Source organism: Lissotriton helveticus, chromosome 11, assembly GCF_964261635.1.
Source record: "Lissotriton helveticus chromosome 11, aLisHel1.1, whole genome shotgun sequence".
In the NCBI taxonomy this organism is placed as follows: domain Eukaryota; kingdom Metazoa; phylum Chordata; class Amphibia; order Caudata; family Salamandridae; genus Lissotriton; species Lissotriton helveticus.
The window spans coordinates 476,207,717-476,235,492 of NC_136072.1; the positions used below are offsets into that span (position 1 = coordinate 476,207,717).

At 45.7% G+C, this 27,776-nt stretch overlaps 1 protein-coding gene across 2 annotated transcripts in view; it reads right to left on the reverse strand.

Moving 5' to 3' along the window:
- The window catches only part of UGGT1 (UDP-glucose glycoprotein glucosyltransferase 1), an 822,704-nt gene extending 806,118 nt beyond the window's left edge, over positions 1–16,586 (reverse strand). For both annotated transcript variants that reach the window (XM_078666074.1, XM_078666073.1), the window contains exons 1-3: positions 16,472–16,586; positions 5,564–5,702; positions 4,454–4,536 (exon numbers count right to left, since the gene is read on the reverse strand). In XM_078666074.1, coding sequence (XP_078522200.1) covers positions 4,454–4,536; positions 5,564–5,700 — 220 coding nt within the window. In that variant the 5' untranslated portion in view covers positions 5,701–5,702; positions 16,472–16,586. The remainder of the gene's footprint in view (positions 1–4,453; positions 4,537–5,563; positions 5,703–16,471) is intronic.
- Positions 16,587–27,776: the final 11,190 nt, after the last annotated feature.

Genomic DNA, 27,776 nt, shown 5'->3' on the forward strand with positions numbered 1-27,776 from the left:
GGAGGTTGAGCTTTTGAGGGGTGCCCAGGACCTCCCTCAACCAAAACAACGCCCGATTCCCGCTCTGCTCTACGCAGACGATGCCGTCCTACTGGCACGGACTCCGCGTGAACTGCAGAAGGCACTTTCCAGATACTCGACCTTCATGGGTAGTCTTGACCTCTATATTAACATTAAGAAGACCTTTGTAATGATGGCAGGTACAGGGAGAAAACGGCCCAAGGACCTATCGCTTAAAAACAAAAAAATAGATGCGACGGCTCACTACCCCTATCTAGGCATCACGATAGACAACAAATTGTCCTGGAAACCGGCAGTCGAGGCCAGGAAACATTGTTTCAAGAGAGCCATAGCAGCCTTGATGTCCTTCTCACAAAAACTGGGCAAAAGGTCGCCCCTGGAATTATTAAAAATTTACAGTGCCAAATGCCAGACAACCACACTGTATGGGGCCGGAGTCTGGGGGCACGCTGATGTTACTGCTTTACAGGTTGCAGAAAACACTTTCTTAAGGTTTCTCCTTGTAGCACCGAAACGATCCTCAACATACGCGTGCCACACAGAACTAGGCATACCATATATAGAGGACCTGGCAAAAATGCAACCGTTGCTACTATGGCGACGTATCTGGACCTCTGACAAAAACACGCTAACCAAGGGGATCGTGGCTGACTCTATGGCACTAGACCATTCCCTAAAAATAAGATGGCTTGCCTACATCAGAAACTTTCTCACTGACCTAGGCCTAGAGACTTTCTATTCCACACCGGCAAAGATCAGTGAGATATCCAAGAAAGAGCTAAAATACATGGCCCTAAGCCACTTAGACAACTTAAGGCTCGCCAGCGAAATAGGGAAACCCTCTGTCCATCACGCAGTCATGGTCCAGACTACCCTTACCATCCAGCCTTACTTAACGCTTGAAATAGGTATTTTCGATCGATTTCGATTGACTAGATTCAGATTAAACCTATTCCACCGGATAGTACCTTTCCCCACAATGAATGCTTGGGACCCAACTTTACCTCTCTGTCCCTGCGATGACAAATCAGTGCAGTCCACCATACATGTAGTCATGTTTTGCAAATTCTATAATGACCACCGCAAACTCTGGCTACTATCTTTGTTAAAATTGTGGGGTGTCAGACAGTGCCGCCCAGCCATGTTGCGCTTACAGTTTTTAGATTCGGAAATTACTTGTTATCACGTTGTAAATTTCTTGAAATGCATCTTTAGGCATAGAAAAAACTTGTAAAAGTGATTTTTGTCAACCAAAGATTAATGTTTTAAATGAAATGTGAACCTACATCTTTTTTAACTTGCTTTTTTAGTTGCAGTGTACTATAAATTTTCTGCCTAATATTATAAAAATGTGCACAATATTGCTTTTATGGATTTCTATAACTGAAATACCGAATAAAGAAAATTTTGAATTAAAAAAAATTCCTTGGTATAAAATTTGTAGTATGCTTTTATGGTTTTAAAACAAACCGAATAAAGTATTTTGACTGACGGACTGACACTTCTTAATAACACCCTGTATGCAGGGACACAATTACCTGCAAGGCGTGCATACAGTTTCTGGAACACCACAGTTGCTGATCTGCAATCCACATATGGCTGGAACACCCACACAGAGAGACATGCACAAACTACCCCCATGCTAAGGTCTTAACAGATTGACCATACTACAAAGTTTCAGCAGGCGAAGCCACATTGAAATGAAATGACACAGTCAGGTAAAGATTTATTGTTTGAAGTTATTTAAAACCATAACAATGCAGCGTAAAACACAAACTGTTAAAAAGAGGATAAAATCAGGTGAAATCAATTGATCAGTAAGAGTTCCATTCGGCCTAGGGAGTATTTGGACCTTAAGCTGATCAATAGCTGGCAGGACGACACCGCCCAGGAGTGCGTAGCCATGAACAAAGATAAGTCCACCCTCACCATGTGCCCACACATTCTACACTGGGTTCAGTTACTATGCCAACACAAATTGCAGTGGGCGAGAGAATTACAAGCCCGGTGCAACTTTGTTGGACATGTCGAAAGAAGAGTCTGAACCCTAATTCAAAACATAAAGTGCAGGTTGTGCAAAAGACATGGTCTTCTAGGCCTGGTCCTCACTGTCCCTTGCCAGCCTGTAACAGCAGAACCATAAAACAAGGACGAACAACAGCAGTGGCAACAGTTCGGGACGGGAGCTGCAACTTTTTAATTGTCCATAATGCTAGAGTTCAACAGCATAAGTTCTTCCCTGAGAAATGCCATATATTTAGCTGAAAGCTGTGCATCAGTCGTAACCACTTTGTTGTATTGACTGATACCAAAGTGACTGAATATATGTTTTAGCCTGTTGCACCTTAGACTCATACGGGCGGGACAAAGGCAAATGACATGCAGTAAGGATTCTTTTAAAAAATTGTACAGTCAACAGTTCTGCTCTGTGGAGCCTTTTAAGTTTTCAGTGGAATTCATCTTAAGCGCAGCCTCATAAGATCCTTTTGAGTGCCAGTTTCATGGGACTGGATAGGAATAAAGCTTTTCCTTGGTCGCGATAGAACGTAGCACATAAGTCAGCATGGGCTTTTTGAGCTAGCTCTTTCAAACCTTCTTCCCCAATTTTATTTTTTGCATTTTTAATTAGCATTTTGCACATTAGATAGATTTGAGGTAAGATTTAGTTCAAGGATGTATTTCTCTCCCAAATGTTCCACTGAAGTTCTTGCATTTGATTCCCATCCGAATTTCTTCTCATGAACGCGAAACCAGATTAGCTCTTTGAGGGATCCTTTACAGGCTACCTTGAGCTTGGCATAACCCAGGAATCGGGCTTTCATCCCGATCGGTTGCTTACTCAGACCAAATTCCAGCCAAATTTGAGACGATGGAGTGGAAACAGGGAGATAAAACAAGTCTCTATAGAATCGCGTTTGTTCCTTTTCCAGCCATGAATCGAATTGATCGAAGAATATTACTGAACCGTAATTTACTGTTGGCATAAACTTGGCCTCAATCCCTTTACATATGCGTGTGAGATCCGCGCTGCGCATCCTTATTGACAGTTTTTTAAAGCACGTCATTAAGGACAAGGCAGCTCCTTTTAAAGTGGAGAGCTGTGTTACGTGGCGCCCACAGTGATTAAAATGAAAGCCCCAGATACTTTAGACTTGGGACTTGCTCCAGGGAGAACCGATTCATAGTAAACTTAAATTTAAGGGTGGAGTTGTTGCTTCTGGCACCACATACAAAAACTTTTGTTTTTGAGTGGTTGACTGCTAGCTGGTTGACCTCACAGTACAACGAAAGAGCCTCCAATGAGCGTTGCAGCCCCACAGCAGTGTAGTCAAACAGCAGTGTATCATCAGTGTACTGGAGAAAGTGGATATGTGTGCCCGCAAACTTGAGAGGAAAGGCGCGGACCGAGACTAAGGCACCATTTATGTCCGTCACAAAGATTTAACAAAAATGGAGCTAAGATGTTAGCGCCGGGAAACAGAGAGGAAAGGATAATTAGATTATTTTCAGTACCATGGCCGCATCTAAAGCCTGATTGGGTAATGGGAATTATAGACCTCATATTAACCTATTCCTTAAGCTCATTACTCAGGATTTTTGGGAAACATTTGCCCTCGATGTAGGTCATCTAGCACTTGTGGAATCAGAGTGTCCTTTATTGTTCTGGAACTTTCAATTTTTTTCTATCGAGTAGACTACTGTACTGTATAGTAATGGAATATACATGGCAATGGGCAGCTAGATTGAGTTATGGATTTTCATGGAACATTACAAGCACAGAAGCGTGTGACGAATTACATTGCCATTTGTTTCTGGAGTGCACAATTGTCCATTGCTTGACTCCAGGTGCTTTTTTTGTTCAAAGGACTGTTTCCCATTAAATGACTTCAATGCCATTCTACGTGTAGGTGGATACATGTGAATGGTTGTTACAGTATGGTGTCAACAGTAAACCAACTACAAACCTAGAAGCTGTATTGTGCACATACAGATGCCAGGAGTGATGGCCAACATATTTTGTAGAACGCTGTGTTAGTAATGAGAGCTGTAGGAGTCGCTTGTCAGGCATTTAAAGCATTTCTGCTTTGCAACTGGTGCATATTACATTCTTTTTTTAAATGCAACTGTTGGGCAAACCCATGAACCTCTTACTACACAGAAACAAAAATGGAGGGCTCAGCCAGTTTGATCACCCCACGCAACATGCCATAGGGATACAGTGAGTACAGAACCCAGACAAAGTGCTTCTTTTGGGTAGGCAAAAGAAGAATCAGATAGAAAGAGAAACATCTAAAAGAAGGAGAGATGTTTCTTCATTTCCCCTTTCCTTTTATGATTTCTAGCGAAAATCACCACTATGTCAATTAAAATTGCAACACAGTTTTTACAATACAAACAAAAAGAATGAGAGGCGCGAGAATCTGCCTCTTACCTTTGTGCTCATGTGATGTGATTTCTGGACTGGTCTCGACAAATGCCCAGAATTTCTCTTCTCCTTCTTCGGCTAAAAATTCACTAATACAAAGAAAAAAACACTATTTCAAGATCAAAAGAGTCATTAAACATAGCAGGAAACATTGCAATGCCCAAAGAGCCATATGAATGTTCATACTGGGTTTGACTTGTTTTTATTTTATAAGGAGTTTTTATATAGTTTAGCTATAGCTCAGAAGTTCAGCAGTGTGCTCTTATATAAGCACAAAGGTCGTATACAAGTGTTTGCATAGTATAGAAGTACATATTGGCATTTCATAAGGATTGGGATCTTCATTTTTCACTCAAGATGTTCCTCTGCCACTTCGGTCTAAACACAAAATTCCCCATAGTTCCTACATGGGATTGCAAACATTTGAGGGGTTATATTTGGAGTGAACTGTATTGCCACAACTGGCTGTCCAAAAATCACAAACTCAATTATCTGCTAGTTTCAATGAAATGCAGACCTAAATTGTAGCCAACAGGACTGCTAGGTCTGTGGGTTGATTAACCCCAATATTGAACTACTGTGGTTCCTTTGTAATTTAAATCGCACTATACAGTATGATTTGTTGCTGTGATTATTAAAAGATTTATTTTCCACATCTTCCTAAAGTCACATTTTTCCTCTCTTTTTTCCCGTTTGAGTTTTTTGGTTAATCAATAAAACCTTGAATGGTAGCTTTAGAAAATAAAAATGTTAAAGCTAATTTTATTAACTTCTTTTTAGAAAGAAAATGTTTTTGAGAAGGAATTGTAATACTAACAACTCATAAATGCACATAACCCTTGGTAATCAAGCAGTTGGGGAAAGGTGATCAATATTGTTGCAACACCTTAAAACCTATGGCAAAGAACCAAAATCAAGATTTGTTTTCTTGATTGTCCACGCCATATCCCAAGCATTCCTAACTCACACTGTTTCAATCAAAAAGGCATCTACAACAAAGACTATCATATCACTTTACACAGTATGACAGGATGAAAAGGAATGCCAATTAAAGCTTTCTGTCTCAACCAAAGTTTATAAGATTCAAAATACAGAAATGGTTGCATGTTTTCTTACCTGGCTTCCATCAGCAGTGGTGTAGATGCCCACTTGGTGGTGAGAGACGTGGTCACAGCTTTGGAGTCTGCCATTGCAGTAGAGACATATAGACTGATGCCAAAGAATATAGCAAGACAATCCATCTTCTGGCGCATAGCTGAAAGACAAAAGGCAAAGAAAACACACATTGGCTAGAACTCTGAATTGAGGGATCATGCATTCCTCTTTTAGATGATTAAAAGAAGAGATGCATAGGGAAGTTCATTAACCAAGTTGATGCAAAGCATCTACCAGCCTTACATTTCTTCAGCCTTGTTGCAGTTTTCATTTAAACTTGAATACATAAACAAAACGTTTTATTTACTAACAGGCATGCTGTACCCACCACACCAAATGCCATGGTACAGCATCACGAAACATGGTGGAATGAACTCGTGACGGTACTGTCCAGTAAGCAAGACGAGAGATACACACTTAGAAAAGCTTCCCAATGTGTTGCTGAACTGATATCTTGCGTACTCAAATTAACTCCCATCTTTCGTTATCTGATCAGATCATGGGACAAATATTTATTTATTTACATACATGTTGGTTGCTGCTTCAGAGGTCTTCAGCTACACAATAAGAAAGAAAACACTATGCACCAGTCAGGGTTCTATGGAGAAAGCACATGAGAAGATCAAGTAATAATAAGGAACATCCAATATATTCTGAAATCGGGCCCATCCGGAGGGACTATAACACACACGGAGGAGTAGGGAAATTGTAATCCAAGGGAGGCACGTGCTTTGTGAAAAAATACTGCCCTCACTCACAAAATTGTGACATGCTTCATCATTGGGCTTGCTTCAATACACCCCTGCACATACCAAAGCCTGGGACGGAGCAATAGTATACTTTCCAGGCAGTGCACCCACCTTGATAAAATGTTACTACAGGTGGTCACTACCAAGATCTCGCTAGTTTTAGCGTTGTAGTAGATGAAACTCTATTACCGAGTGTGAGTTACATAGGGGAACTCTTTGCTTGGAAGAAACACATTCCAAGGATACGTAGGTACAGAGGGTAACATTTTGGGTTCCGAAGGGTCCTGAGGAATGCTGGTGTGACCCAACACTGTGGGCACGTATCAGACTGCAGAAACATGTTGACACTTTAGCAGTAAGGAGGGGTGAAGGAACTCTATCTTCTCCTATCACCACCATCCTTCACGTTTTTAGACCTAGCCGGTGGGCCCAGGAATAAATTGTCGAAAGGGGAAACCTCAGGGCTAGTTTTACCCTTCACTGAACCTTTCTATCGATGATCTCAACTTTTACGTTTGTATTGTCTTGCCTCCCTTTTGCTCCATCCCAGGCGTTGGTATGCACAGGGGTGTATTGAAGCAAGCCCAATGATGAACAATGTCAAAAAAATGTGAGTGAGGGCAGTATTTTTTCACATGGCATGTGCCACCCTTGGATGACAATTTCCCTACTCCTCCGTGCGTGTTATAGTGATGCGAGAGGGAAGGTCGGAGTAGTGGAATTTTGCCTCTCCCTCCTTCTGAGTATGTGACTACCTGAATGAGAAGTAGTTTTTGATGTGTAGTCTGGTAGGACTATAGATAGCACAATAGGGTAAAATGCCATGGAGCTAAAATATTTGGCTCCTGGGGGAATCCTTTAGGCCCATGGGATGTTAACTTGGGCATGACTGCTTGACTGTAATGTTGAGACTAGCTCGGGTTTGTGAATATAGGTACATTAAACACTCCAAGAAGTACTGCTGAAAATGCAGTGCTCATAGAAGAAGAGGATCAATGTAGTATCTAGTAATCGTGCTTTAGGAGTACAGTCTAAATTTGAATCAAATCCAGTCCAAGACATACACACCCAAACATACACATTTATTACACAGTTCAAATAGTGACTGGGTAGTAACGGTTAAGTTTCCCTTTAGTCTAAAAAGGCATTTTTGATTACTAATAATGTTGGAACCGTCTGAGGAACCTACATGAAACTGGGCAATTAACTTATATGGCTAAGTTTAATGTTGGGTTTTGAGCTGATCCATGTAGGGGGCAAAACATTATGGCGAAAGGGTCAAGATGAAGCCTTTCCATTTTAAGTAGGCTAGGAATTTTGGTTCACCACAAAACCACCCCCCTGAATGGAATTAACATGACACTATATGGAGTACTTTTTTGGTTGGGCGCCAATCCATGAAATTGTTTATGAAATACTTATATTGCCACAAATCTAGACTATCCGATTGTCTGGAAACCGCTGAAGATTTTTGCTGCATGCTGGAAAAAGTTCCAGTGAATGCAAGTAGGCAGGGGAATTATACTGTATGTCCATGCAGGATGTTGGTAGGAGAGATATGGCCTAGGGCGTCAGAAAGTGCCCCGAAACATAAAAAAGCCTTTGTATTCATTACAGGGTTCACAGACTCAAACTTGGATTTAAGGACCTGGCATCAGTGTCCGCGAATTCATATCAAAATTAGTTTTTTCTTGTGAATTAAAAAATAATAATAATAATAATTCACAATGCATAGTCAAAGACTGTGCGTAGTGAGCACTATCAACATGAGGCTGGCGAAGTGCTTGGCCTAGGCCTTGAACCCACTGCATGCTATAGGTGGCTTAGGACTGTACAAGGCCACCTAAATGCAGCTCAGCACAGTTATCCCAGAGGCAGCTGTACACTGCCAGTCAGATGCCTCAGCACAAGGCTGAAGATTGTGCACAGCAAGCCCTGACCAGCCAAAAGCTGCCACAGCTGATCTGGTGGGATGGCAGCTGACTGAGCATAGGGTCCCTTTAAAACTACTATAACTAGAGGTGTGAAATAGTTCCTAGTTGATATGGGTTGCTTCATTGATACATTTACTGATATACGGATAGGCTCTACAGAATTCGTCAATACTGTAATGCACGATGCTGAGCATTATTTGGGAACTGTAACATACATGCACACCATGTAATGATGTAAAATGCTGCAATCTTGCCAATACTGTATGAAACAAATCAATTGATATGTTCTCACTTTTCTCGGTTAAACCCAATAATATTTGTTGTTAAAAAAAAAAAAGAAGTCTACTGACCACTCATAACCACAGCTCACTGCTAAAAATAAAAAAATCTGTAAATATCAATATTACACATTCTGTAATTTTTAGTTTGATAAAAATGTTTGCGCCCTCCGATAGATTTGCCTGAAATCTGGTCGACAATTAGCCAAGAGACCCTAAACCTACTGTGCACAACCAAATACCATGCACAGTGGGCTCACAAGTATGGGGCCCTACGCTCAGAGCCTCCTGCAGATTAAAGAAGGTGGGGCACAACTACCTTGGTGGCACAATGGCTGGCACAGTGCGAGGTCAGTGGTAGGACTTTCTGACAGAAGACTGATGCACAAGGCAATGTACATACCCTGTATAAATATGGATATCGAGCACAAAATATCATTAAAAGAAAATCACTGAAAAACGTGATCAAAACAGAGCAAGAGATTATCTTTAAAATAACTTTAAAAAAAAAAAAATCAGTGAACTTCTGAGGGGTTTTTCCTCCCAACATGGCATTATTGTTCTCTTTTCAGTAAAAAAATCATTAGAATTTGCTAGTTATCCATAACTATTTTCCAATGCATTGCTCACGACTACACACACCATAGATGCTGGTTAAACACAAAGTCTATGTGGGGCAAATGTGGGGCAAAAACGGCTGTGATAAGCCTGCCAATCCGTCAGTCCACACCCAATGTAAGTGGCTCAGTGACGGCGTCACCGGTGAGACTAGGGTTGTGGTGTGAAGCGGGGCGGTGCGATGTTCGGTGCTCACAGGTCACAGTGCAGGCAGCACATCGTCGTTGTAGACCCAATGATGTGATGCGAAGCTGGGCGATGCTTCGTATGGTGCCCACAGGTCAGGTGCAAGCAGCGGCGTAGGTTGGCGATCCTGGAGTCAATGGTGCCGACATCAGTGGTATATAAACAACAAAGGTAAGGAGGGCCTAAGGGGAGGTTTAAAGACCCACCACCGCTACATCCCCTTAATTAAACAGTATCAGTGGACCAGGGCAGCGGTGTGGAACGGGGCGCTGCTTCATGTACCTCACAAGCCGAGTCCACAGGCCACGGTGCAGGAAGGGGCGTTGTTGTCGGCATGGAGCATCGTCGTTTGTGAGGCCAGAGCAGCGATGTGCTGTGCCCCCAGGGCACAGTGCAAGCAGCAGCTCGATGACTGTGTCAGTAAGACCAGGATTGCGATGCTCCAGGCAGTGCCTTCATGTCACGGTGTCAGCAGCGGCGTCGTTGAAAGCAGCGTATTTGTTTTTCTTCTGTTGCAGCACAAAACACACAATTCTCAATGCTGTTGGCAGATGAACCTAAAGTCTTCGATGTTCCTGAGAATTCCAATGGGAGTCAAGCTCCACTTCAAGCCCTTGGAGAAACTCAGGAAATAAGTTGTAGAAAGTTCAGTTCAGTCCTTTCACAGCCCCAAGACAGAAGCAGCAACTGCAGGCCAACCTAACAAAGCAACACCTGACAGCTCCTCTTCTTGGCAGGTCCTTAGTCCAAAAGAGTTCTAAAGTTCTGGGGTTTTAGGTCTAATACTTCTACCCCTCTGAAATCTTTGTTCAGAAAGTCTCTCGGGCTCAGCAAAATCAGTTTGGTCTTCCCTGGTTTAGCCACACTACAGGGGGTGGAAACAGCATCATGCACCTCAGCTCCCTTTGTGCGAGTGCCTGGAGGGAATGCACAAACCAGTCCCTGTCAATCTAAGACCAGACGATTCCACAGGCAGGTAGAGGCACAAGATGGTTAAACAAGAAAACGTCCACTTTCTAAAAGTGGCAATTTCAAACACACAATTTAACAAGCATTGGCATAGCCAATAGGTCTCACCTTTGGGACCTTATAAGTATTTAGTAATGTTGCATAATATCCGTGGTGCAACAACATCAACTGTTGCATGGCTAAACACTTATACGGTCACAAAGGCGAGACCTATTGGCTATGCAATGCTTTTTTTTCATGGGAAGCTAAACCCCCACTTTACACTAATCACACATGTGGCTATTCATTCTATGCCCAAAGGGAACAAACTTCTGTAACCCAAGGAGAGTCTGGATCGTATGGGGGCAACCAGGACAATTCAAGTTAGACAGCATAGAGCATGTGCACCAAATTCCACGACCGATTCCGGTCCAAGAGAGTTTGTGTGGAAGGTATCCCAATAAATATTGAAATGAGAGAGACAGAAAGACAGAAATTGGGAGTAAGAGAATTAGTAAGCGGGAGAGAAAGACAGAGGGAGCGATAGAGAACGAATGACAAAGAAACAAACAAAAATATAGAGATGGAATTTCGGAATTAGGAGAGACTATGAGGGGAGGAGGAAGAGAAAGGAAAACGGCAGGGTAAAGAGAAAGATGGAGGGGAGGGACAGCGAGATGAAATAATGTAAGAGACAGAGGTGGGTAAATTTTGAAGAAGTAATGCTGTGAGAGAGAAAGAGACCAAGAGAATGCAAGAAAGTGAACCAAACAGATATTGGAGAAGACAGAGATACAAATGGGGAGTTGGATAGAGAGGGAGGGATGGTGAGGTGGGAGAGGTAGAAAGGGAGAGATCAAACGAGGGAAGTAAGGGAGAAAAGTATGTCAGGGGAATGTAGAGCTTGGAGAGAGGTGTCAGCTAGAGAGGAATAAGGAGATATGGAAGTAGTAGGAGAAGGAGAGATCAGTGGGGAGGGATATAGAAATAGGAAACCTGGAGGTGGGTGGAAGAAAAAGAGTGTGAAAGAGAAGGGAATGAGAAACAGGTAAAGAGTGGATGAGGAGGGAGTAGAAGAGGGAGTGGGGACTTAGGGAGGAAGAAATACATGGAGAAGGACAGAGATGAGAGAGTGCAAGATAATGAATAATATAGAGTCGGGAGAGAGATAGTGGAGGCGAAAGAATGGTTTCCATGGCTTAGTTTTCTTGCTTATTTTTACCATGTGACACATTTTTGTACCATGTGATGGTCTTTCTAACTAGCAACATACAAAACAGCAAAAAATAAATGGTAAATGTCTTTAAAAGTGTTGAGGCATAACGCTGTCAAAAAAGGTGGTGATGATATATGCATTTTTAAATATAAGTTCTCCTTTTTTTTCAATGATTGTCCTACCTAGCACTAAACATCTATAAAGAAATGTTGCACTAAATGTAGTTTCCCATCCAGAGATCATATCTACTGCATAAGTTCAGGGATTCAAGAACAATGTACTGAAAATACATCCTCGCTTCTGTGGATTACATTGTAGGGGGGCGCTCAGTTTTGGAATGATATGACTGTAAGAAGTAAAAGCAAAAAGCAGCAGTTGAAATACAGGAAGGATTGCAACGGTATAAGCACTGCACGAGTCTCAATATTGCCCCGTCTCCACATATGAAATTTGAATATTTCTCTGAATGAAATGTCATTTGTGCACTGCTTTTTGGAATCCAAAGTCACACATGCTTTAAGACCAGCAAATTCAATTCAATATACTTTAGAACCAAACATCTCAATGCACCAATTCTCAAAACACTGGTACGACTGCAGATCAGAATTGGAACCATCACTGCCGTAGTATGTATTTGTATATGATGCAAACCTGCACGGAGAGTGACGCTTGGCGGTACCTTAATGGTCATCAGTTTCAGTCACACGATGAAAGTGGGATTTGGTTGTTTGGCCACTTGACTACATAATCTCTCTGAAGTACCACAACACATAGCGATAAATAGCTTGATGACCAACCAAGACACCCTTTTTTTATTACTATTATTATTACCCAGCACCCAATAGGAAAGGACTGAAAAACAAAACCACCCTTTTTGGTCTTAGTAAGGAGGCTCTCACTGCTTGGCACCACTGGGGCTTCCTGAGCCCCACACCACCTGCTCACAAAAAGCGTTAAAAACTGCATTGCTGCACAGGGGTGTGGAATTTATTAAAATATCTACTTGTCCATAGGACAGGTAGCTTCCTAAATCTACTTGTCCTGTACAAAATCCACTTGTCCCTTTGGTGCCATCATGTAGCGCACCATCAAAAATTGGCAGCACTCATTATATAAGAGCTCGGATAACAGCTTCGCAGGTTATGTCAGCCTCATAGTATAGAAGGATTTGAATACTAGTGATTTCCTTATTTTGCCTCCGTTCTGCAGATCTACCCATTCATCCTTTCATTCACCCACTGATATCTAGCATTTCACCTTTACATTGGCTTCCATGCATTCTTTCATCAGCCTTTCACCATTCTGTTTGTCAATTCATCCATCCGCACATCCATATCCAAATCTACCCATCCATCCCCAAACATATCCATCCATCTCAGCCATCTGTCCATCCTTTCCCTCACCCAGTCTTCTGCTCATCCATCAATTTACCCTTTCACTCTTCCATCCTTCCGCTCATCCATCAATTTACCCTTTCACTCATCCATCCTTTTACTTACTGATCTATCCACCCTGCAATCCATCTATCTTTTCACCCTTTCCTTCATCAACATATCCATCGTCCATCCACCATCCCCATCATCCATCCTTTCACTCATTCATTCATCTAGGAAGCCACACTTACACTCATACTCACTCATCTATCTACCCTTTCACCCACACATCCATCCTTTCATTCACTCACCCTTACACGTTAATTATAGGCCTTTGTCTCCCGAGCTGCAGGCAGAAGAGGCTCATCAAGAGCTCCACCTCCACTGTAGCTGCTAAAGCGAGTGGTTCACGATGCCCTTGGGGCCCAATCAATCCTTCCAGCTCCAAATCTATCATTCAAACTCATCCATCTACCCTTTCTTCCATTCATACATCCATCCACCCTTTCACTCATCCCTCCATCCAGCTATCCTTTTACTCTTCCATCTTTCACCCTTCCATCCTCCTTTCCACGCCTATCCATCAACCCTTTCACTCATCCCTCCATCCATCCTTTTTCTCTTCCGTCTTTCACTCCATCCATCCTCCTTTTCACTCATAGTCATCCTCCTTTTGACTCATATCCATCCTCCTTTTCACTCCTCCCTCCATCCACCATTTCAGTCAACTATCCACCCATCAGTCTATCCATTCTTCCATCCATCCATCAATCTATCCATCTTTCCACCCATCAATCTATCCATCCTTCCACCCATCTATCTATCCATCCATCCATCCACCCACCCATCCATCCATCCACCCAAACATCCACTCATCCATCAGCCATTCATCCACTCTTTCTCTCATGCATTAATCCAACCTTTTATTCAACCATCCATCCACTTTCACCCCATTTTTTCACTCACTATTTCACTCATCCATCAATTTTGTTTACTCATACATCCTTGCATCCATCCTTTCACTCATCCATCCACTTTCACCCCATCCATCAATTAATTCACCCTTGCACTCATCCATCCATCCATTCTTTCACTCATCCATTCTTACATGCATCCTTTCACTCATTCATTCATGTATATATCCATCCATCCACCATTTCAGGTTAATTATGAACCTTTGTTTGGACCTGCAGAAAGAAGAGGCCCATTAAGAACTCCACAGCTGCTGTAGATGCTACAGCGGCGTGTTAAGATGCCCCTGGTCCATGCACAAAGTGAGACGAGAGGCCCAGTGCAAGGAGAGAAATGAAGGTGCGCCTGAGGATTGCATCAATTCCACATGGGCACATTTATTAACTTTAATGTAAGCCCTGGATGCGGTAAAATATGAGAGGCCAAGGGGAGCAGGTCAGGGTAGTCAGAGGGGGCAGCAGAGGGGGGGGGGTGGTGGGGTTAGCAAGTACAGGCACTGAGTGAAACGTACAGGCAAAGCAAAGTGTAAAAGAGGGTTGTGCAGGGGCTGCACGAGAAGGGAAAGCATGCGCTTTATCTTAGGACCCCGGAGGCGAGGGTGAGGAGGGATCTTGGGGCTGATTTGAGGCCCAAGGGTGAAGCACAGAATAAAAGGCAGGGGGGTCACAAGGTTAAAGTTAGAGCAGGAGCCATGAGGCCCTTAAGGCAGCCTCTTACATTCCAGTGATGTCTGTGTTCTGGAGCTGCATCTCGAAGAAAATGAAAGGACCAGGGGAGGGCCTGGAAGCCACACAAGAGCCTCGGGGAGAAAGCAAAAGACTGTCAACTTGTCCTTTGGACAAGTTAGAAATTAAAACCTCTTGCCCTTGTAAGAAACCTAGATGTCTCGGGCGTCGGGAGATAGGAATTCCCCACCCCTGCTGCAGTCCGCGCACTCACACAAACACTGGACCAGTCACCCGATAATCATCTGCCATGAAGGTAACTGCAGGCCTCCTCCTCCACCCACCAAAGCCCACTCAAAGGGCAGCAGCCCCAGCCAAGAGGTACCACACTTGGGACAGAAGAGCCAAGGGTGGGCATGAGATTGAAACGACGCACATGCACAAGGGCCCATTGGAAACAATGCAGAACATGCAAAAGTTTCCAATAAAGCCTGGAGCGATTCCAAGAGGTCTCCAAAGCAGCAGTTGAACACTGCATAGGCGAGACCTAAAAAACACTTTTACTAAAAGATTTATTATTAAATTCTGAGCTTGGGGAACATAAACTCAATTTCTCTTTTTCCCAATTGAATGTTATACTTGTGAAATGTTACAAGGCAGCCCCAATGATCCCCTATGGGAAAGACAGAATTTCAATAGGAAAAAAAGGAAATGCATATTATCTCACTATCAGGACATGTAAAACACGAGCACATGTCCTACCTTTCTCATACACTGCACCCTGCCCATGGGGATACCTTGGGTCTACCTTAGGGGTGACATATAATAAAAGGGAAGGTCAGGGCCTGGCAAGTGGGTGCACTTACCAGGTCGACATGGCAGTTGAAAACTGCACGCACGGACACTGCAGTGGCAGTTCTGAGACACATTTGAAAGGCTAATTGTGTGGGTGGCACAACCAGTGCTGCAGGCCCAATAGTAGCATTCAATTTACAGGTTCTAGGCACCCCTGTGCACATTACTAGGGACTTAGTAGTAAATCAAATAACACCAATCCATAGCACAACTTTCATTGAGAGCATATGCACTTTGGTGTCGATTATCAGTGGTGAAGTGCAGAGAGACCTAAAACCAATGAAAAATGGGTAAAGAAATAGGCAGCCAAAATATCTGGGGCAAACCCGCTAAAAATGCCAGGTTTAACAGTAATTATATGCCTGCTTTTAATTATAAACTGGTTCTGTGATTTTTTTTACTTAGTGCTGGGGTTGGCTGGGCAAATTCGCTATTACGTCCAGAACTCAAACTGAGTACACTGTACAAAGTGACCGGTATTATCTGAATATGGCTGGGACCGCCACCGAAAGAATACATTTAGAGGACCAACAGTGCTGTAATATTGTAAAATAAAATATGCCACCAGGGACAAGAAAACATACTGGTTTTACAAGAATACAGAAAAAGTAAGCAGTGGCATCTTTACAAGGCAACACTGATGTTGATACATTTGACATAGTGGCATGATGCGCCATATGTCTACTTAGCAGTGGAGTGCATTATTTCATTCTTACGCTTATCGCACTGGTACACAACTTCAAAAGGAAATGGAGACTAATGCTATTCACAGTTTTGAACGAGTAATCCAAACTCCCTGTTCTGATCTTTTCTGTTCTCCACCTCATCAGGTACAAGCAGATGGCATTTCATGTGGCACATAAAAATGCAAGGACGGACAAGTAAGGGTTACAATCAAAGCGGATAAGGCTACTTCCGGCTTTGACCGGGTAGACCAAATTCACCGGTTCTGGTCTTTTTTCCACCCCTCATCTGGTAGTGACCAAATGCCTTTCCTGGGCAGACTGCGGAAATGAAAACGCAGCTGGCGAAACTGATCTCAAAACAGAGGCCCCTAAGGGACGTGTCTACTCACCTGCACAGTACAGATCACGCTGACGATCACTGCTGCTCTCTGCAGGTTACTTACTCGGCTCGGGCCCAGGCACCGGTGTTCTCAGGCATGCAAAGCAGATGCAGTGGCCCAATAAAAATCAAGCTCTCAAGTGGACCAGCCCACTGGTAGAAGACTGCAGGGACGCAACTGGCACGTGCAACCTTTGGAGCCTCACAGCCAATGAAAATCGTAAAAACTCTAATATCGCTCAATCGTAAACCACGGTAAAAGCGTCACAGGATCGACATCCAATGGGAAACTGACAAGTGCTCTCTCAGCCAATCGCATGGCAATATTTTAGTCAACCAATCCAAGGTGACCTCACTTTTCTCACCCACCCCCGGCAAGATGTGTATATCCACCTAAGTTATTCGTTGACTAAAAGCATATAACTAGATAGGTTATCTTTTTCGTTATAATACTATACCGCGTAATTTTATCAAAACATGACTTTGTTCGTGCCAACATTGGCATTATCCTAATTTTGTATTTTGCTTCAGGTTGTGCGTTTCTTAGCAGGGGAATGACTTGAGAATCAGTGTACTATAAGAGTTGTATGAGGTGTAATAGCCTTTATATAGCAATGCATGGCCTTCAACCTATTCAGATTTTAGAGCTATCTATGTTCAATCAACAGCCATACATTCAAACACTTTGAAATTTAAAAAAGGGGGCATTTTGGACAGAAAATGGGACATTATTTTCTCCATTGACGTACATTGCAGCTAAGACAGTTTTAGGCGGGAGACAGCTAAAGCAAAAATATTGTTGGCTTAAAAAACGACGAGGCTCGGACGGAATCAGGTCTGTTGACATTTATGAACATCGTACCGAGCCACTATTGTTAGTGTGCTAATAGTTATCAGGACTCGGAAATAATATGTGTAGTTATAAGTGAAAAACACGCTTGCTTACAATCAGAGACAGGACGAGAACGGGTGACATCACAAATGGTTGTTGCCTCAACATTTGTTTCTCAAACATTCGATTCTTCCAATTATTGTTGTATACATTCAGGAAACAAGAAATAATTCAATATTATTAAACTCTACACGTGTGGCAGACATGTTGGGTGTACCTTTGGATCTGTGATCTAGTGCTTCAGTCGGCAATCACGTGTTGCATATCCGTGCCTATTTGAACAGAGATCTGTGCTTTTCGGCAGTTGTTGCTGTGTCAGCTGCTGAAGGAGAATGCCGTCATTGCTACCTTGGCTGAAAGATTCTTCACTGCTCGGCTAGAAGAAAACAGTTTTTGTTTTTTTCTGCTACTTATGTAAGGATTGCTCCAGTTGTCCGGATGCCGCTTGTGTGATTTAAAGTGATTGAAACCCAGGAACTGTTTCTAAGTACCTAAAGGATTGATGCAGTTTGCCAAAGCCGATATAATTTGTGTTCATCTTTCCTGATTTAAAGAGACTGGAACTCAGAAAGTGTTTTCGACACAAGTTGATTCCATATGTGTTCAGGAAGGATCTCCATTACCATCTAGATACCAAAACAGAACTGTTTTAAAAATGTATTAAATGAACTCGGAGATTAGCATTTTATCCTATTTCATGGGAAACATCATTTACCACGAAGGCATTACCACTACTAACATTTACCACGTGACACTTACCACGCAGGGTGCCTTCCACGCAGGGTGCCTTCCACGACGTCTTTACCACGGGCTGGGGGGGAGATGTGGTATTCCTTCGAGTCGTTCTGCGTGGGCTTGGGGGGCAGAGGGGGGCTGGGGGGGGTCTCCCCCCCCAAAAATAACAAGCGGGGGCAGAGGGGGGCTGGGGGGGGTCTCCCCCCCAAAAAATAACAAGCAGTTTACTTAAAAAAAAAAAACGAACATAATTTTAAAAGAAAAAGGAAAGAGCCTCCCCCAAAGACGTGCCGTGTACGTCAAAAAAACAGTCCTTTTTTTATTTTGGTATACGTGTTTTGACGCTTGTTTCAATGGAGGATGGAAGTAAGGGCTCGTAGAGAAAGACGTGCAGGTAAGACGTTTCTAGGCGTAGTAAAATCCTACGTTGTAAATACCAGCGTGGTAAAGCCACTTGCGATGTAAAATTCGCGTGGTAAAGCCATGCGTGGTAATTGAAATCGTGGTATAATCATATATTCCCTATTTCATTGGAAGGAAGAAACCTATAGCAAAGTGTTAAATAGCAGTTCTGCAGTTAGTGTGGATTTAAAAGAAATGTCATGAACATAGATCATTATATTCTAAACACCAGGTATGAAGCTATATATACACATCGCTACAGAGAAGCAGACAGCCAGAAAATAGTGTGCTATGGTAGGTTGCATTGTAGGTGTGCATGACCACCAAAGTAATATGGAAGTAGTAATGAGTGTTTATCCTCGTGTAATAATTGACCAATAGATCAATCACTGGCTGCTGTCTTCTCTATCCCTTCCCCCGGGGGTCTCTGCACTCTTAACATAGTTATTGGAGGTTGAGATTTAGATGGGCAAGGTGTTAATATTCTTCGGCGGTGCATGATATCCCTGTGGTGGAATTTAGGTACGATAGCCTCTACAGATGTGACAATAGTGACCACATCAAACAAGATTAACAGCAGTTAACACTGCCTTGCATCTGGCAGGGTTGCCAGCATATCATTTTGGAATGCCTCCGCTACATTGTTAATTTCATGGTAGCAATAGCTGCAATGCCCCTTGCACCAAGGTAATAGTATTATTAATAAGGTTCCCCAGCATCGCATGTTTTATCACTCAAAGATAACTTTGAAATATATTTTGAAAATCCAACCATTTTTCTTCCAGCATAAGCTTCTGAGTTCTGAAAATAATCACATTTTCATTTCAAATAAAACCCTTTTAAATTTGGGATACATGTTACTTCAACTTAGCAAAAGCTTCTAAGGCTGGGCTGCACACAGGAGAGCCATGTACAGTTAGCTGGAGAGCTACCGGTAGCTCACAAGCTATTTGTTGGAGAAGCATGGTGTAGGGACTTATTATTGTAGCATGATGAATACTTAGTATGTCAAGACAGGTTGGGAAGTTTAAATCATCCTCCCGTAGGTTGTTTTGGGAGTACAATGTGTACAACTATTTTCGGCCCCATATAGAGTATAGTTAGCAGTGTGGAGAAGAGGGTTTAGTACCCATCTGTGTGGTGGTGTTTAGATACGTGCTGGGTGTGTGTATCCAAGGAAGAGCTGTACCCCATTTCGAGAGATACAAGTGGGGCTGGAGGCTGAAGGGATACATCTTGCTCTTGGTGGGATGTTCTATTGCCCACCTTGCATCTTGTATACTTGTTCCCTTGGAAACGTACATGGAACTAGGAATTAAAGAACTATCCTATATGATCTATTGAGCCCTGCCTCTTGACTGCAAAGGTGTTGGACCTGGGGTTACCAGTCCACATAGGGTAGCCTGACACAGAGTAGGAAAGTCTTTCCCAAAGGCAAAAGTGTTAAGCTTGCGTCACACTCTCACAGGAACCCAGCGTCCATCCACTCAAAAATGATACTACACCAATTTAGAAAAATACGGTTCACTTTTATAAAAGTTCTTTTGAGCTTTCTTATTCCATCAGACTGTTTGAAGCCACTCACATCAAATACCTCTCCCACAGTTAATTCAACAATACATCGTTCCTTAAACTCAATGGGTTCAACAAGTGCATCATGTACTTTATATTAAAAGCAATTTCTGGGTTGATCTGATATGGCACCCTAGGAAGAAAGAATCTTTCCCCTTCATAGAGACAGGGAAATAACCCCAAGCATTCAGATGGAAGTTCACTTAATACAACCTGCTTAGTTAAATCGAATTAGGAGATTGTCAAGGAAATGCCAGAGTTAATTTTCCCCTTCCCCCTCTGTAAGGAAAAGAATAGGCAACAATCTTAATCAGTATCAGAATTATAATGGTTCAGTTGACTCGTTGTGCATTGGCACCCTACTTTACTTTACTATTCAACATTAGTTCGAGATCAGGTGGCTTCACAGTCTCAGTTTGTTTGACTTGCCAGGGCCACTCCTCCGGCCAGCACGACAGAGTTACTAGTATTCACAAGGGGGGGGGGGGAGTCTTACCCCCGGGACCTTTAGCTTCCGATCTCAGGTCCTATACCAGCCCCCAGATCTCTCCTTACTTGTGGTGAATAGTGTTTATATCCGACTCCGCCGCCTCCGTCAGTTGAAGGAGACCGGAGTTCTAGGTCAGCCTCTCTCTGCTCCCAGTGACTCCTCCCTCGCAGGTCAGGCCGATCTACCACAGAGCCTACACCGAGGGGAGGTCGCGCTGGTACAGTGGTGCCGCGGTATTCGCCTCGACAAAGCTTTTCGTCACGCCGCTTCCGTCGCCTTCTTTGCGAGCTGCGCCAGTGGGCAGGCGCGGGAGACCAGCGGCTCTAAAGCGAAGCCGCCCTCTGGCAACCAGCGGCCCTCCTCCGGTCCTGCGCGTACGCCGCAACTTTCCTGTCGCCACTCCGCCCCCTTTTGGAGATTAGTTGACACCCTACAGGGCCTGCGCAGAACCGCGCCTTCCCAGCTTCCCCCGGCCACTTACTCCGCTTTTCCTTCAGAGCGGCCAACGGCTTCCGGGCGTCTTCGTCACCAGTTCCTTCCCCACCTCCACAATCAGAAACTACCACCGTCCCTGGCTACGCTATCAGGCTTAGGGCTGCGGGACAGGCAGCTCACACCACGGGGGCCCCGCTACCTTCCACCAGGTTTTTACGAGTGGAAGACGACCACTCGGTAGCGCTTCTAAGCACAGGTGAGGGGAGGACAGATGGGACCAGCGTGGGCGGGATATGGTTGGGAGAGGGGTGACCAGCTCTCTCTGTCCTTTCTCTACCCTGGCAGGGCTTTCAAAAGTTCTTGGTCAGTTCTCGCTCACTGGACAGCGGGGCAGAACTTCCAGATCCAGACCCTCTTCATTGAGTTGCGATAACACTGCCCCAATGCCATGCTCTGATGCGTCTGTCTGGACAATGAATTCTTTGGAAAAATCTGGGGCCCTTAGGACTGGAGCTGCACACATTGCTTGTTTCAACTTTTCAAAGGCTTGCTGACAAGCCTCCGTCCAGACTACCCGCCGAGGTTGCTTCTTGGATGTAAGCTCAGTTAGGGGTGCCACAATGGTGCCATACCCCTTCACAAAGCGACGGTAGTATCCTGTGAGGCCCAGGAAGGCTCGGACCTCCGTCTGGGTCTTGGGGGGCTCCCAGGCCATGATAGCCTCAATCTTCGCCTGGAGGAGCTGCACCGTTCCCCTGCCCACCAAGTGGCCTAGGTACACAACCGACCCCTGCCCGATCTGACATTTACTGGCCTTGATTGTCAAGCCAGCCTGTTTCGGGGCCTGGAGAACAGCTTGAAAGTGACACAAATGGTCCTCCCAACTGCTGCTGAAGACGGCAATGTCATCCAGATAAGCAGCGGAGAAGGCCTCCATCCCTGAGAGGACCTGGTTCACCAGGTGCTGAAAGGTGGCAGGGGCGTTCTTGAGCCCAAAGGGCATTACGCAGAACTGGTAGTGGCCCTCAGGCGTGGAGAAGGCTGACCTTTCCTTTGCTCCATCTGTAAGGGAGATCTGCCAGTACCCTGAAGTGAGGTCAAAGGTACTCAACTATTGGGCAGCTCCCAGCTGGTCAATAAGTTCATCCGCCCTAGGGATCGAATGAGCATCTGTTTTGGTCACTGAATTCAGTCCCCGGTAATCCACACAGAACCTTAGTTCTGGAGTGGTGCCCGGCGGGGCAGCTTTTGGTACCAGAACCACCGGACTGGACCAGGGGCTACTAGAAGGTTCAATTACTCCCAGCTCCAGCATTTTAGTGACTTCACTGTGGATGCTGGCCTTCACCTTATCTGACAGCCGGTAGGTCTTAGACTTCACTGGTGGGCTGTCTCCTGTGTCCACATAATGGGTACACAGGTGGGTCCTTCCCGGGATAAGGGAGAACAACGAGGAGTACTGCTCCAGGACCTTGCGGCAGTCCTCCCGCTGTTCAGGAGTTAGGGATGGGGAGAGAATCACTCCCTCCACCGACCCATCCTTTTCCTGAGACGAAAATAGATCAGGGAGAGGTTCACTTTCCTCTTCCTCCGCTCCATCAGTCACCATCATCAAGATGACCTCGGGCCTCTCATGGTGGGGTTTGAGGCGATTAGCATGGAGCACCCGCAGGGGCTGCTGGGGGGTCTTCAGATCCACTAAGTAAGTGGCCTTACCCTTCTTCTCCATCACCTCAAAGGGGCCTGTCCAGCGATCCTGGAGGGCAATAAGCTCTCCAGGTTCCATCACCCACACTTTCTGGCCAGGCTCCAACTCCACAGGGTGAGCATTGTGGTCATACCACTTCTTCATCACTGCTTGGCTGGCTTCCAAGTTGTCTGAAGCTTGCTTCCACAACTTAGCCATTTGGCTCCGGAAGGTCAGCATGTAGCTCACCACATCCTGGGGAAGCTTTTTGGGAGTCTTTTCCCATCCGTCTTTCACCAGGCTGAGAGGTCCACGCACAGGGTGCCCATACAGAAGCTTGAAGGGGCTGAAGCCCACTCCCTTCTGTGGCACTTCCTTGTAGGAAAACAACAGACAGGGTAGGAGGACGTCCCATTTCCTCCGCAGGTTCTCAGGCAGACTTCTGATCATGCCTTTCAAGGTTTTGTTAAACCTTTCCACTAGACCATTGGTCTGTGGATGGTAAGGAGTGGTGAACCGGTAGGTAACCCCACACTCCTTCCACATAGCCCGCCTGTAAGCTGACATGAAGTTGGTCCCCCTGTCGGACACAACTTCCTTGGGGAAAACCACCCGGGTAAAGATCCCCATCAGGGCCCTCGCCACTGCAGGTGCAGTAATGGTCCTCAGAGGAATGGCCTCTGGGTACCGTGTGGCGTGATCCACCAGAACCAGGATAAACCTGTGACCAGCTGACGTTGGTGGATCTAATGGCCCCACAATGTCGATGCCCACCCTTTCAAAGGGGGTGCTAACGACAGGAAGTAGTTCCAGGGGAGCTTTCAGCTTCACCCCTGTTTTCCCACTGGTTTGGCAAGACACACATGTCTGGCAGTAAGTGTCGGACGCCACCTTCATCTGAGACCAATAAAAGTGGGGGACAAGCCGGGCAAAGGTCTTGTCCTGACCTAAGTGTCTTGCCAAGGGTATCTCATGAGCCAGTTCTAAAATAAAGGCTCGGTAACGTTGTGGGACAACCAAGGCCCGTGACAAACCATGCACTGGTGCCTTTGGCTCACTGTAGAGGAGACCATCCTCCCAGTAAATATGGTAGTTCCCCGTAACGTTACCTGCTGCTTGGGCTTCGGCCTGTCGCCTCAGTCCCTCAAGGGTAGGGCACTCCTTCTGGCCCTTACAAAACTCCTCCCTGGTAGGCCCCCCTTCCACATGCCACTCGGCAGGGATAGGTAGGTTCTCCAGGGGGATAACATCCCCCTCCGTGGACTCCTGGTCTACCACCGCAGGTGGCCTATCCGTCTCACGGGGCGTGGATGCCGAGGCAGGCTTCTCCTGTCCCCGAATCTTTCCCTTTCTGGCAGCTGGCTGTGCCTTTGTTCCAGGCTCCAGCCCAAGCGAACTCCCCCTCCGGGTAGTCACGGACCTTGTGCTAGCACAGGCCCAGTCAGGTGTACCCAGCATCTCAGAATGAGTCCGGTATTCCACCTGCTTCCAAGCATTGTGCTCCATATCATTCCCCAACAGACAATCAACTGGCACGGCAGGGCTTACGGCAACTCGAAGTAGACCTGCAACCCCTTCCCACTCAAATGGAACCTCGGCCACTGGGTAGTGGCCCATTCTGCCGTCAGCCATCGCGGCGGGGTGGAGTACATGTGGAATCACCTGCTCTGGAGACACCAGATGACTTCTTACCATAGTCATACTGGCTCCTGTATCTCTCAGAGCTTCCCCTCTTTGGCCATTGATGGTGACCCACTGCCCATACTTGGTAGTATTTGAGGGCACCTAGATCTTAGGAACCATCTCCCGATCTCCCAGGGACACTAAGGTGACACCCGCCCACTCCCCCCCCTTATCTAAGGGCAACTCCTCCCCGAGCACTACACTAGCTACTCCCGGGGCTTTTCCTCCAGTGGGAGGGGGTGGTCTCTTTGGGCACTTGACATCACCTTTATAGTGCCCAACCCCACCACACTCATAGCAGTGGACAACCCTTGGCTGCTGACTTTGGCCAGGATGAGGGTTTCTTGGCGGGTTTTGGGGACCTTTTGAGAACTCCCTCTTTTTATCTCTCCCCTCTTTCTTCTGGGGAGCGCCCTGTCCGGTCCTTTGGGAATCCCCTCCAGTCCCCTTTGAGGACACCCGAGTACTAGCCCAGATGTCCACCTCCTCAGCAAGCTTCCGGGGGCTGGTCAGCTTGCTGTCCACCAGGTGTTGTCGCAGCTCGGGAAAACATTTCTCGAGTAGGTGCTCCTTGAGGATAAGATCATACAACCCCTCATAGTCCCCCACTTCGCTGCCTTGCACCCACCCCTCCAGGGCCTTCTTTGCAAAATCCAGAAAATCTACCCAATTCTGTGTGCCTAGTTTGTGGCTGTTCCTAAATTTCTGTCGGTATTTTTCTGGAGTCAGCCCAAACTTTTTTATCAGCGCCACTTTCATGGTGGGGTAGTGGGTCTGCTCTCCCTGCTCTAGGGCCAAAAGTGTATCCCTTCCTGCAGGAGGCATGTATTTATACAAGCCACCCCCCCCCAGTGTTTTTCCAATATCCCATGGGCTCTTAAGGAGACCTCATAGGCAGCCAGCCACTTTGCAATGTCATCCCCTGCGCTGTAGCTGGCGACTACGTCCTTGGGCAAATAAGGTCTGAGTTCCCTGGTTAGGTCTTTGTATTCGCTGCCACCAACAGGAGCACTGGGAGTCCCTATTTGCAGGGCCTTGAGGTCTAACTCTCTGAGACTCAACTCATGAGCCATCCTCTTTTCCTCCCTCTCCTTTTCCAACCTAGCTAGCTCCCACTTCAACAGCCTTTTCTCTCTTCGGTCAGCTAATTCGGCTTCGGTCAAACTTCTTACAGAGACACTGCTGCCCTCCCTTGAAAGTGTCCTAGGACCCGTTAGTAGGTTCCCCACTTCAGGTTGGTACAGTCCATCCACTCCGGTGTCCCGATCGCCCTCTTCTTCCTCCTCCTTCCCATCTCGATGAGCTGCCACCCACGCTCTCAAGCTGGTTTGGAGTTCCCCCACGCTTGAAAAACACTCCCATACTTTGGCAAAATTCCCTGAGTTGGGCCACAGTATAGGTCTCCAATTCTTCCAGATCAAATTCCATTTTGCCAATTAGGGTCAGGGACAGCCACTTGGAAGAAGTTAAGAAAGAGGGTAAAGTGAGAGTTACCTCCACCCACCACCAGGAGTAAATTTGGAAAAGCAAAAATTATTAATTAGGGAGTCCGCTAGGAGAAAACTCCAGGTGTAGGCATGTGGTGCACACCACGTTACTGCTAAGTGGACGCAAGCACAAGCTCTGATCCCACCGCTGAACACCAGTTATGTTGGGCCTGGGGTTACCAGTCCACATAGGGTAGCCTGACACAGAGTAGGAAAGTCTTTCCCAAAGGCAAAAGTGTTAAGCTTGCGTCGCACCCTCACAGGAACCCAGCGCCCATCCACTCAAAAATGACACTACACCAATTTAGAAAAATACGGTTCACTTTTATAAAAGTTCTTTTGAACTTTCTTATTCCATCAGACTGTTTGAAGCCACTCACATCAAATACCTCTCCCACAGTTAATTCAACAATACATCGTTCCTTAAACTCAATGGGTTCAACAAGTACTTTATATTAAAAGCAATTTCTGGGTTGATCTGATATGGCACCCTAGGAAGAAAGAATCTTTCACCTTCGTAGGGACAGGGAAATAACCCCAGGCTTTCAGATGGAAGTTCACTTAATACAACCTGCTTAGTTAAATCGAATTAGGAGATTGTCAAGGAAATGCCAGAGTTAATTTTCCCCTTCCCCCTCTGTAAGGAAAAGAATAGGCAACAATCCTAATCAGTATCAGAATTATAATGGTTCAGTTGACTCGTGCACTGGCACCCTACTTTACTTTACTATTCAACATTAGTTCGAGATCAGGTGGCTTCACAGTCTCAGTTTGTTTGACTTGCCTCCCTCGCAGGTCAGGCCGATCTACCACAGAGCCTACACCGAGGGGAGGTCGCGCTGGTACAGTGGTGCCGCGGTATTCGCCTCGACAAAGCTTTTCATCACGCCGCTTCCGTCGCCTTCTTTGCGAGCTGCGCCAGTGGGCAGGTGCGGGAGACCAGCGGCTCTAAAGCGAAGCCGCCCTCTGGCAACCAGCGGCCCTCCTCCGGTCCTGCGCGTACGCCGCAACTTTCCTGTCGCCACTCCGCCCCCTTTTGGAGATTAGTTGACACCCTACAGGGCCTGCGCAGAACCGCGCCTTCCCAGCTTCCCCCGGCCACTTACTCCGCTTTTCCTTCAGAGCGGCCAACGGCTTCCGGGCGTCTTCGTCACCAGTTCCTTCCCCACCTCCACAATCAGAAACTACCACCGTCCCTGGCTACGCTACCAGGCTTAGGGCTGCGGGACAGGCAGCTCACACCACGGGGGCCCCGCTACCTTCCACCAGGTTTTTACGAGTGGAAGACGACCACTCGGTAGCGCTTCTAAGCACAGGTGAGGGGAGGACAGATGGGACCAGCGTGGGCGGGATATGGTTGGGAGAGGGGTGACCAGCTCTCTCTGTCCTTTCTCTACCCTGGCAGGGCTTTCAAAAGTTCTTGGTCAGTTCTCGCTCACTGGACAGCGGGGCAGAACTTCCTCTCAGCTCACTCCCCTATAGTCTCTCAAATTCACCCCGAGCTAGGGGTTAGTCCTTTTTTGACTTGCGAGGACCTCGTGTCCAGGGACATCAGGGGCTCAATCTAAGCAGGGCCAGGTCTGCAGGAAGGGGGAGCGGTGACAGCAGTAAGAAGGCTACCCTTAAAAAGAAGTCAACCCTCTGAGTGTCCTACCCCCCTGGCGCCACAGCCTGTACTCCAACTGGCTCTCTGTATGACAAAATGGCCGCCCTCAAGTTGGCCTTTTATACCCCTAGTCCAGAACAGGCCAGAAGGTTCCAGATCCCACATATAAGTCTATGGGCCAGTCCCTGAGGTAATCAGTTGTGGCAGTTACCAGCCACCATTTTGTGGGTCCTGTGGATTCAGTCAAAAAGGCACCTAGGCCTCAGAAAAAGAATCCTTAAGGATAAAATGGCACCCAGCCCTGAAAAAGGCAACACTAAAAATTC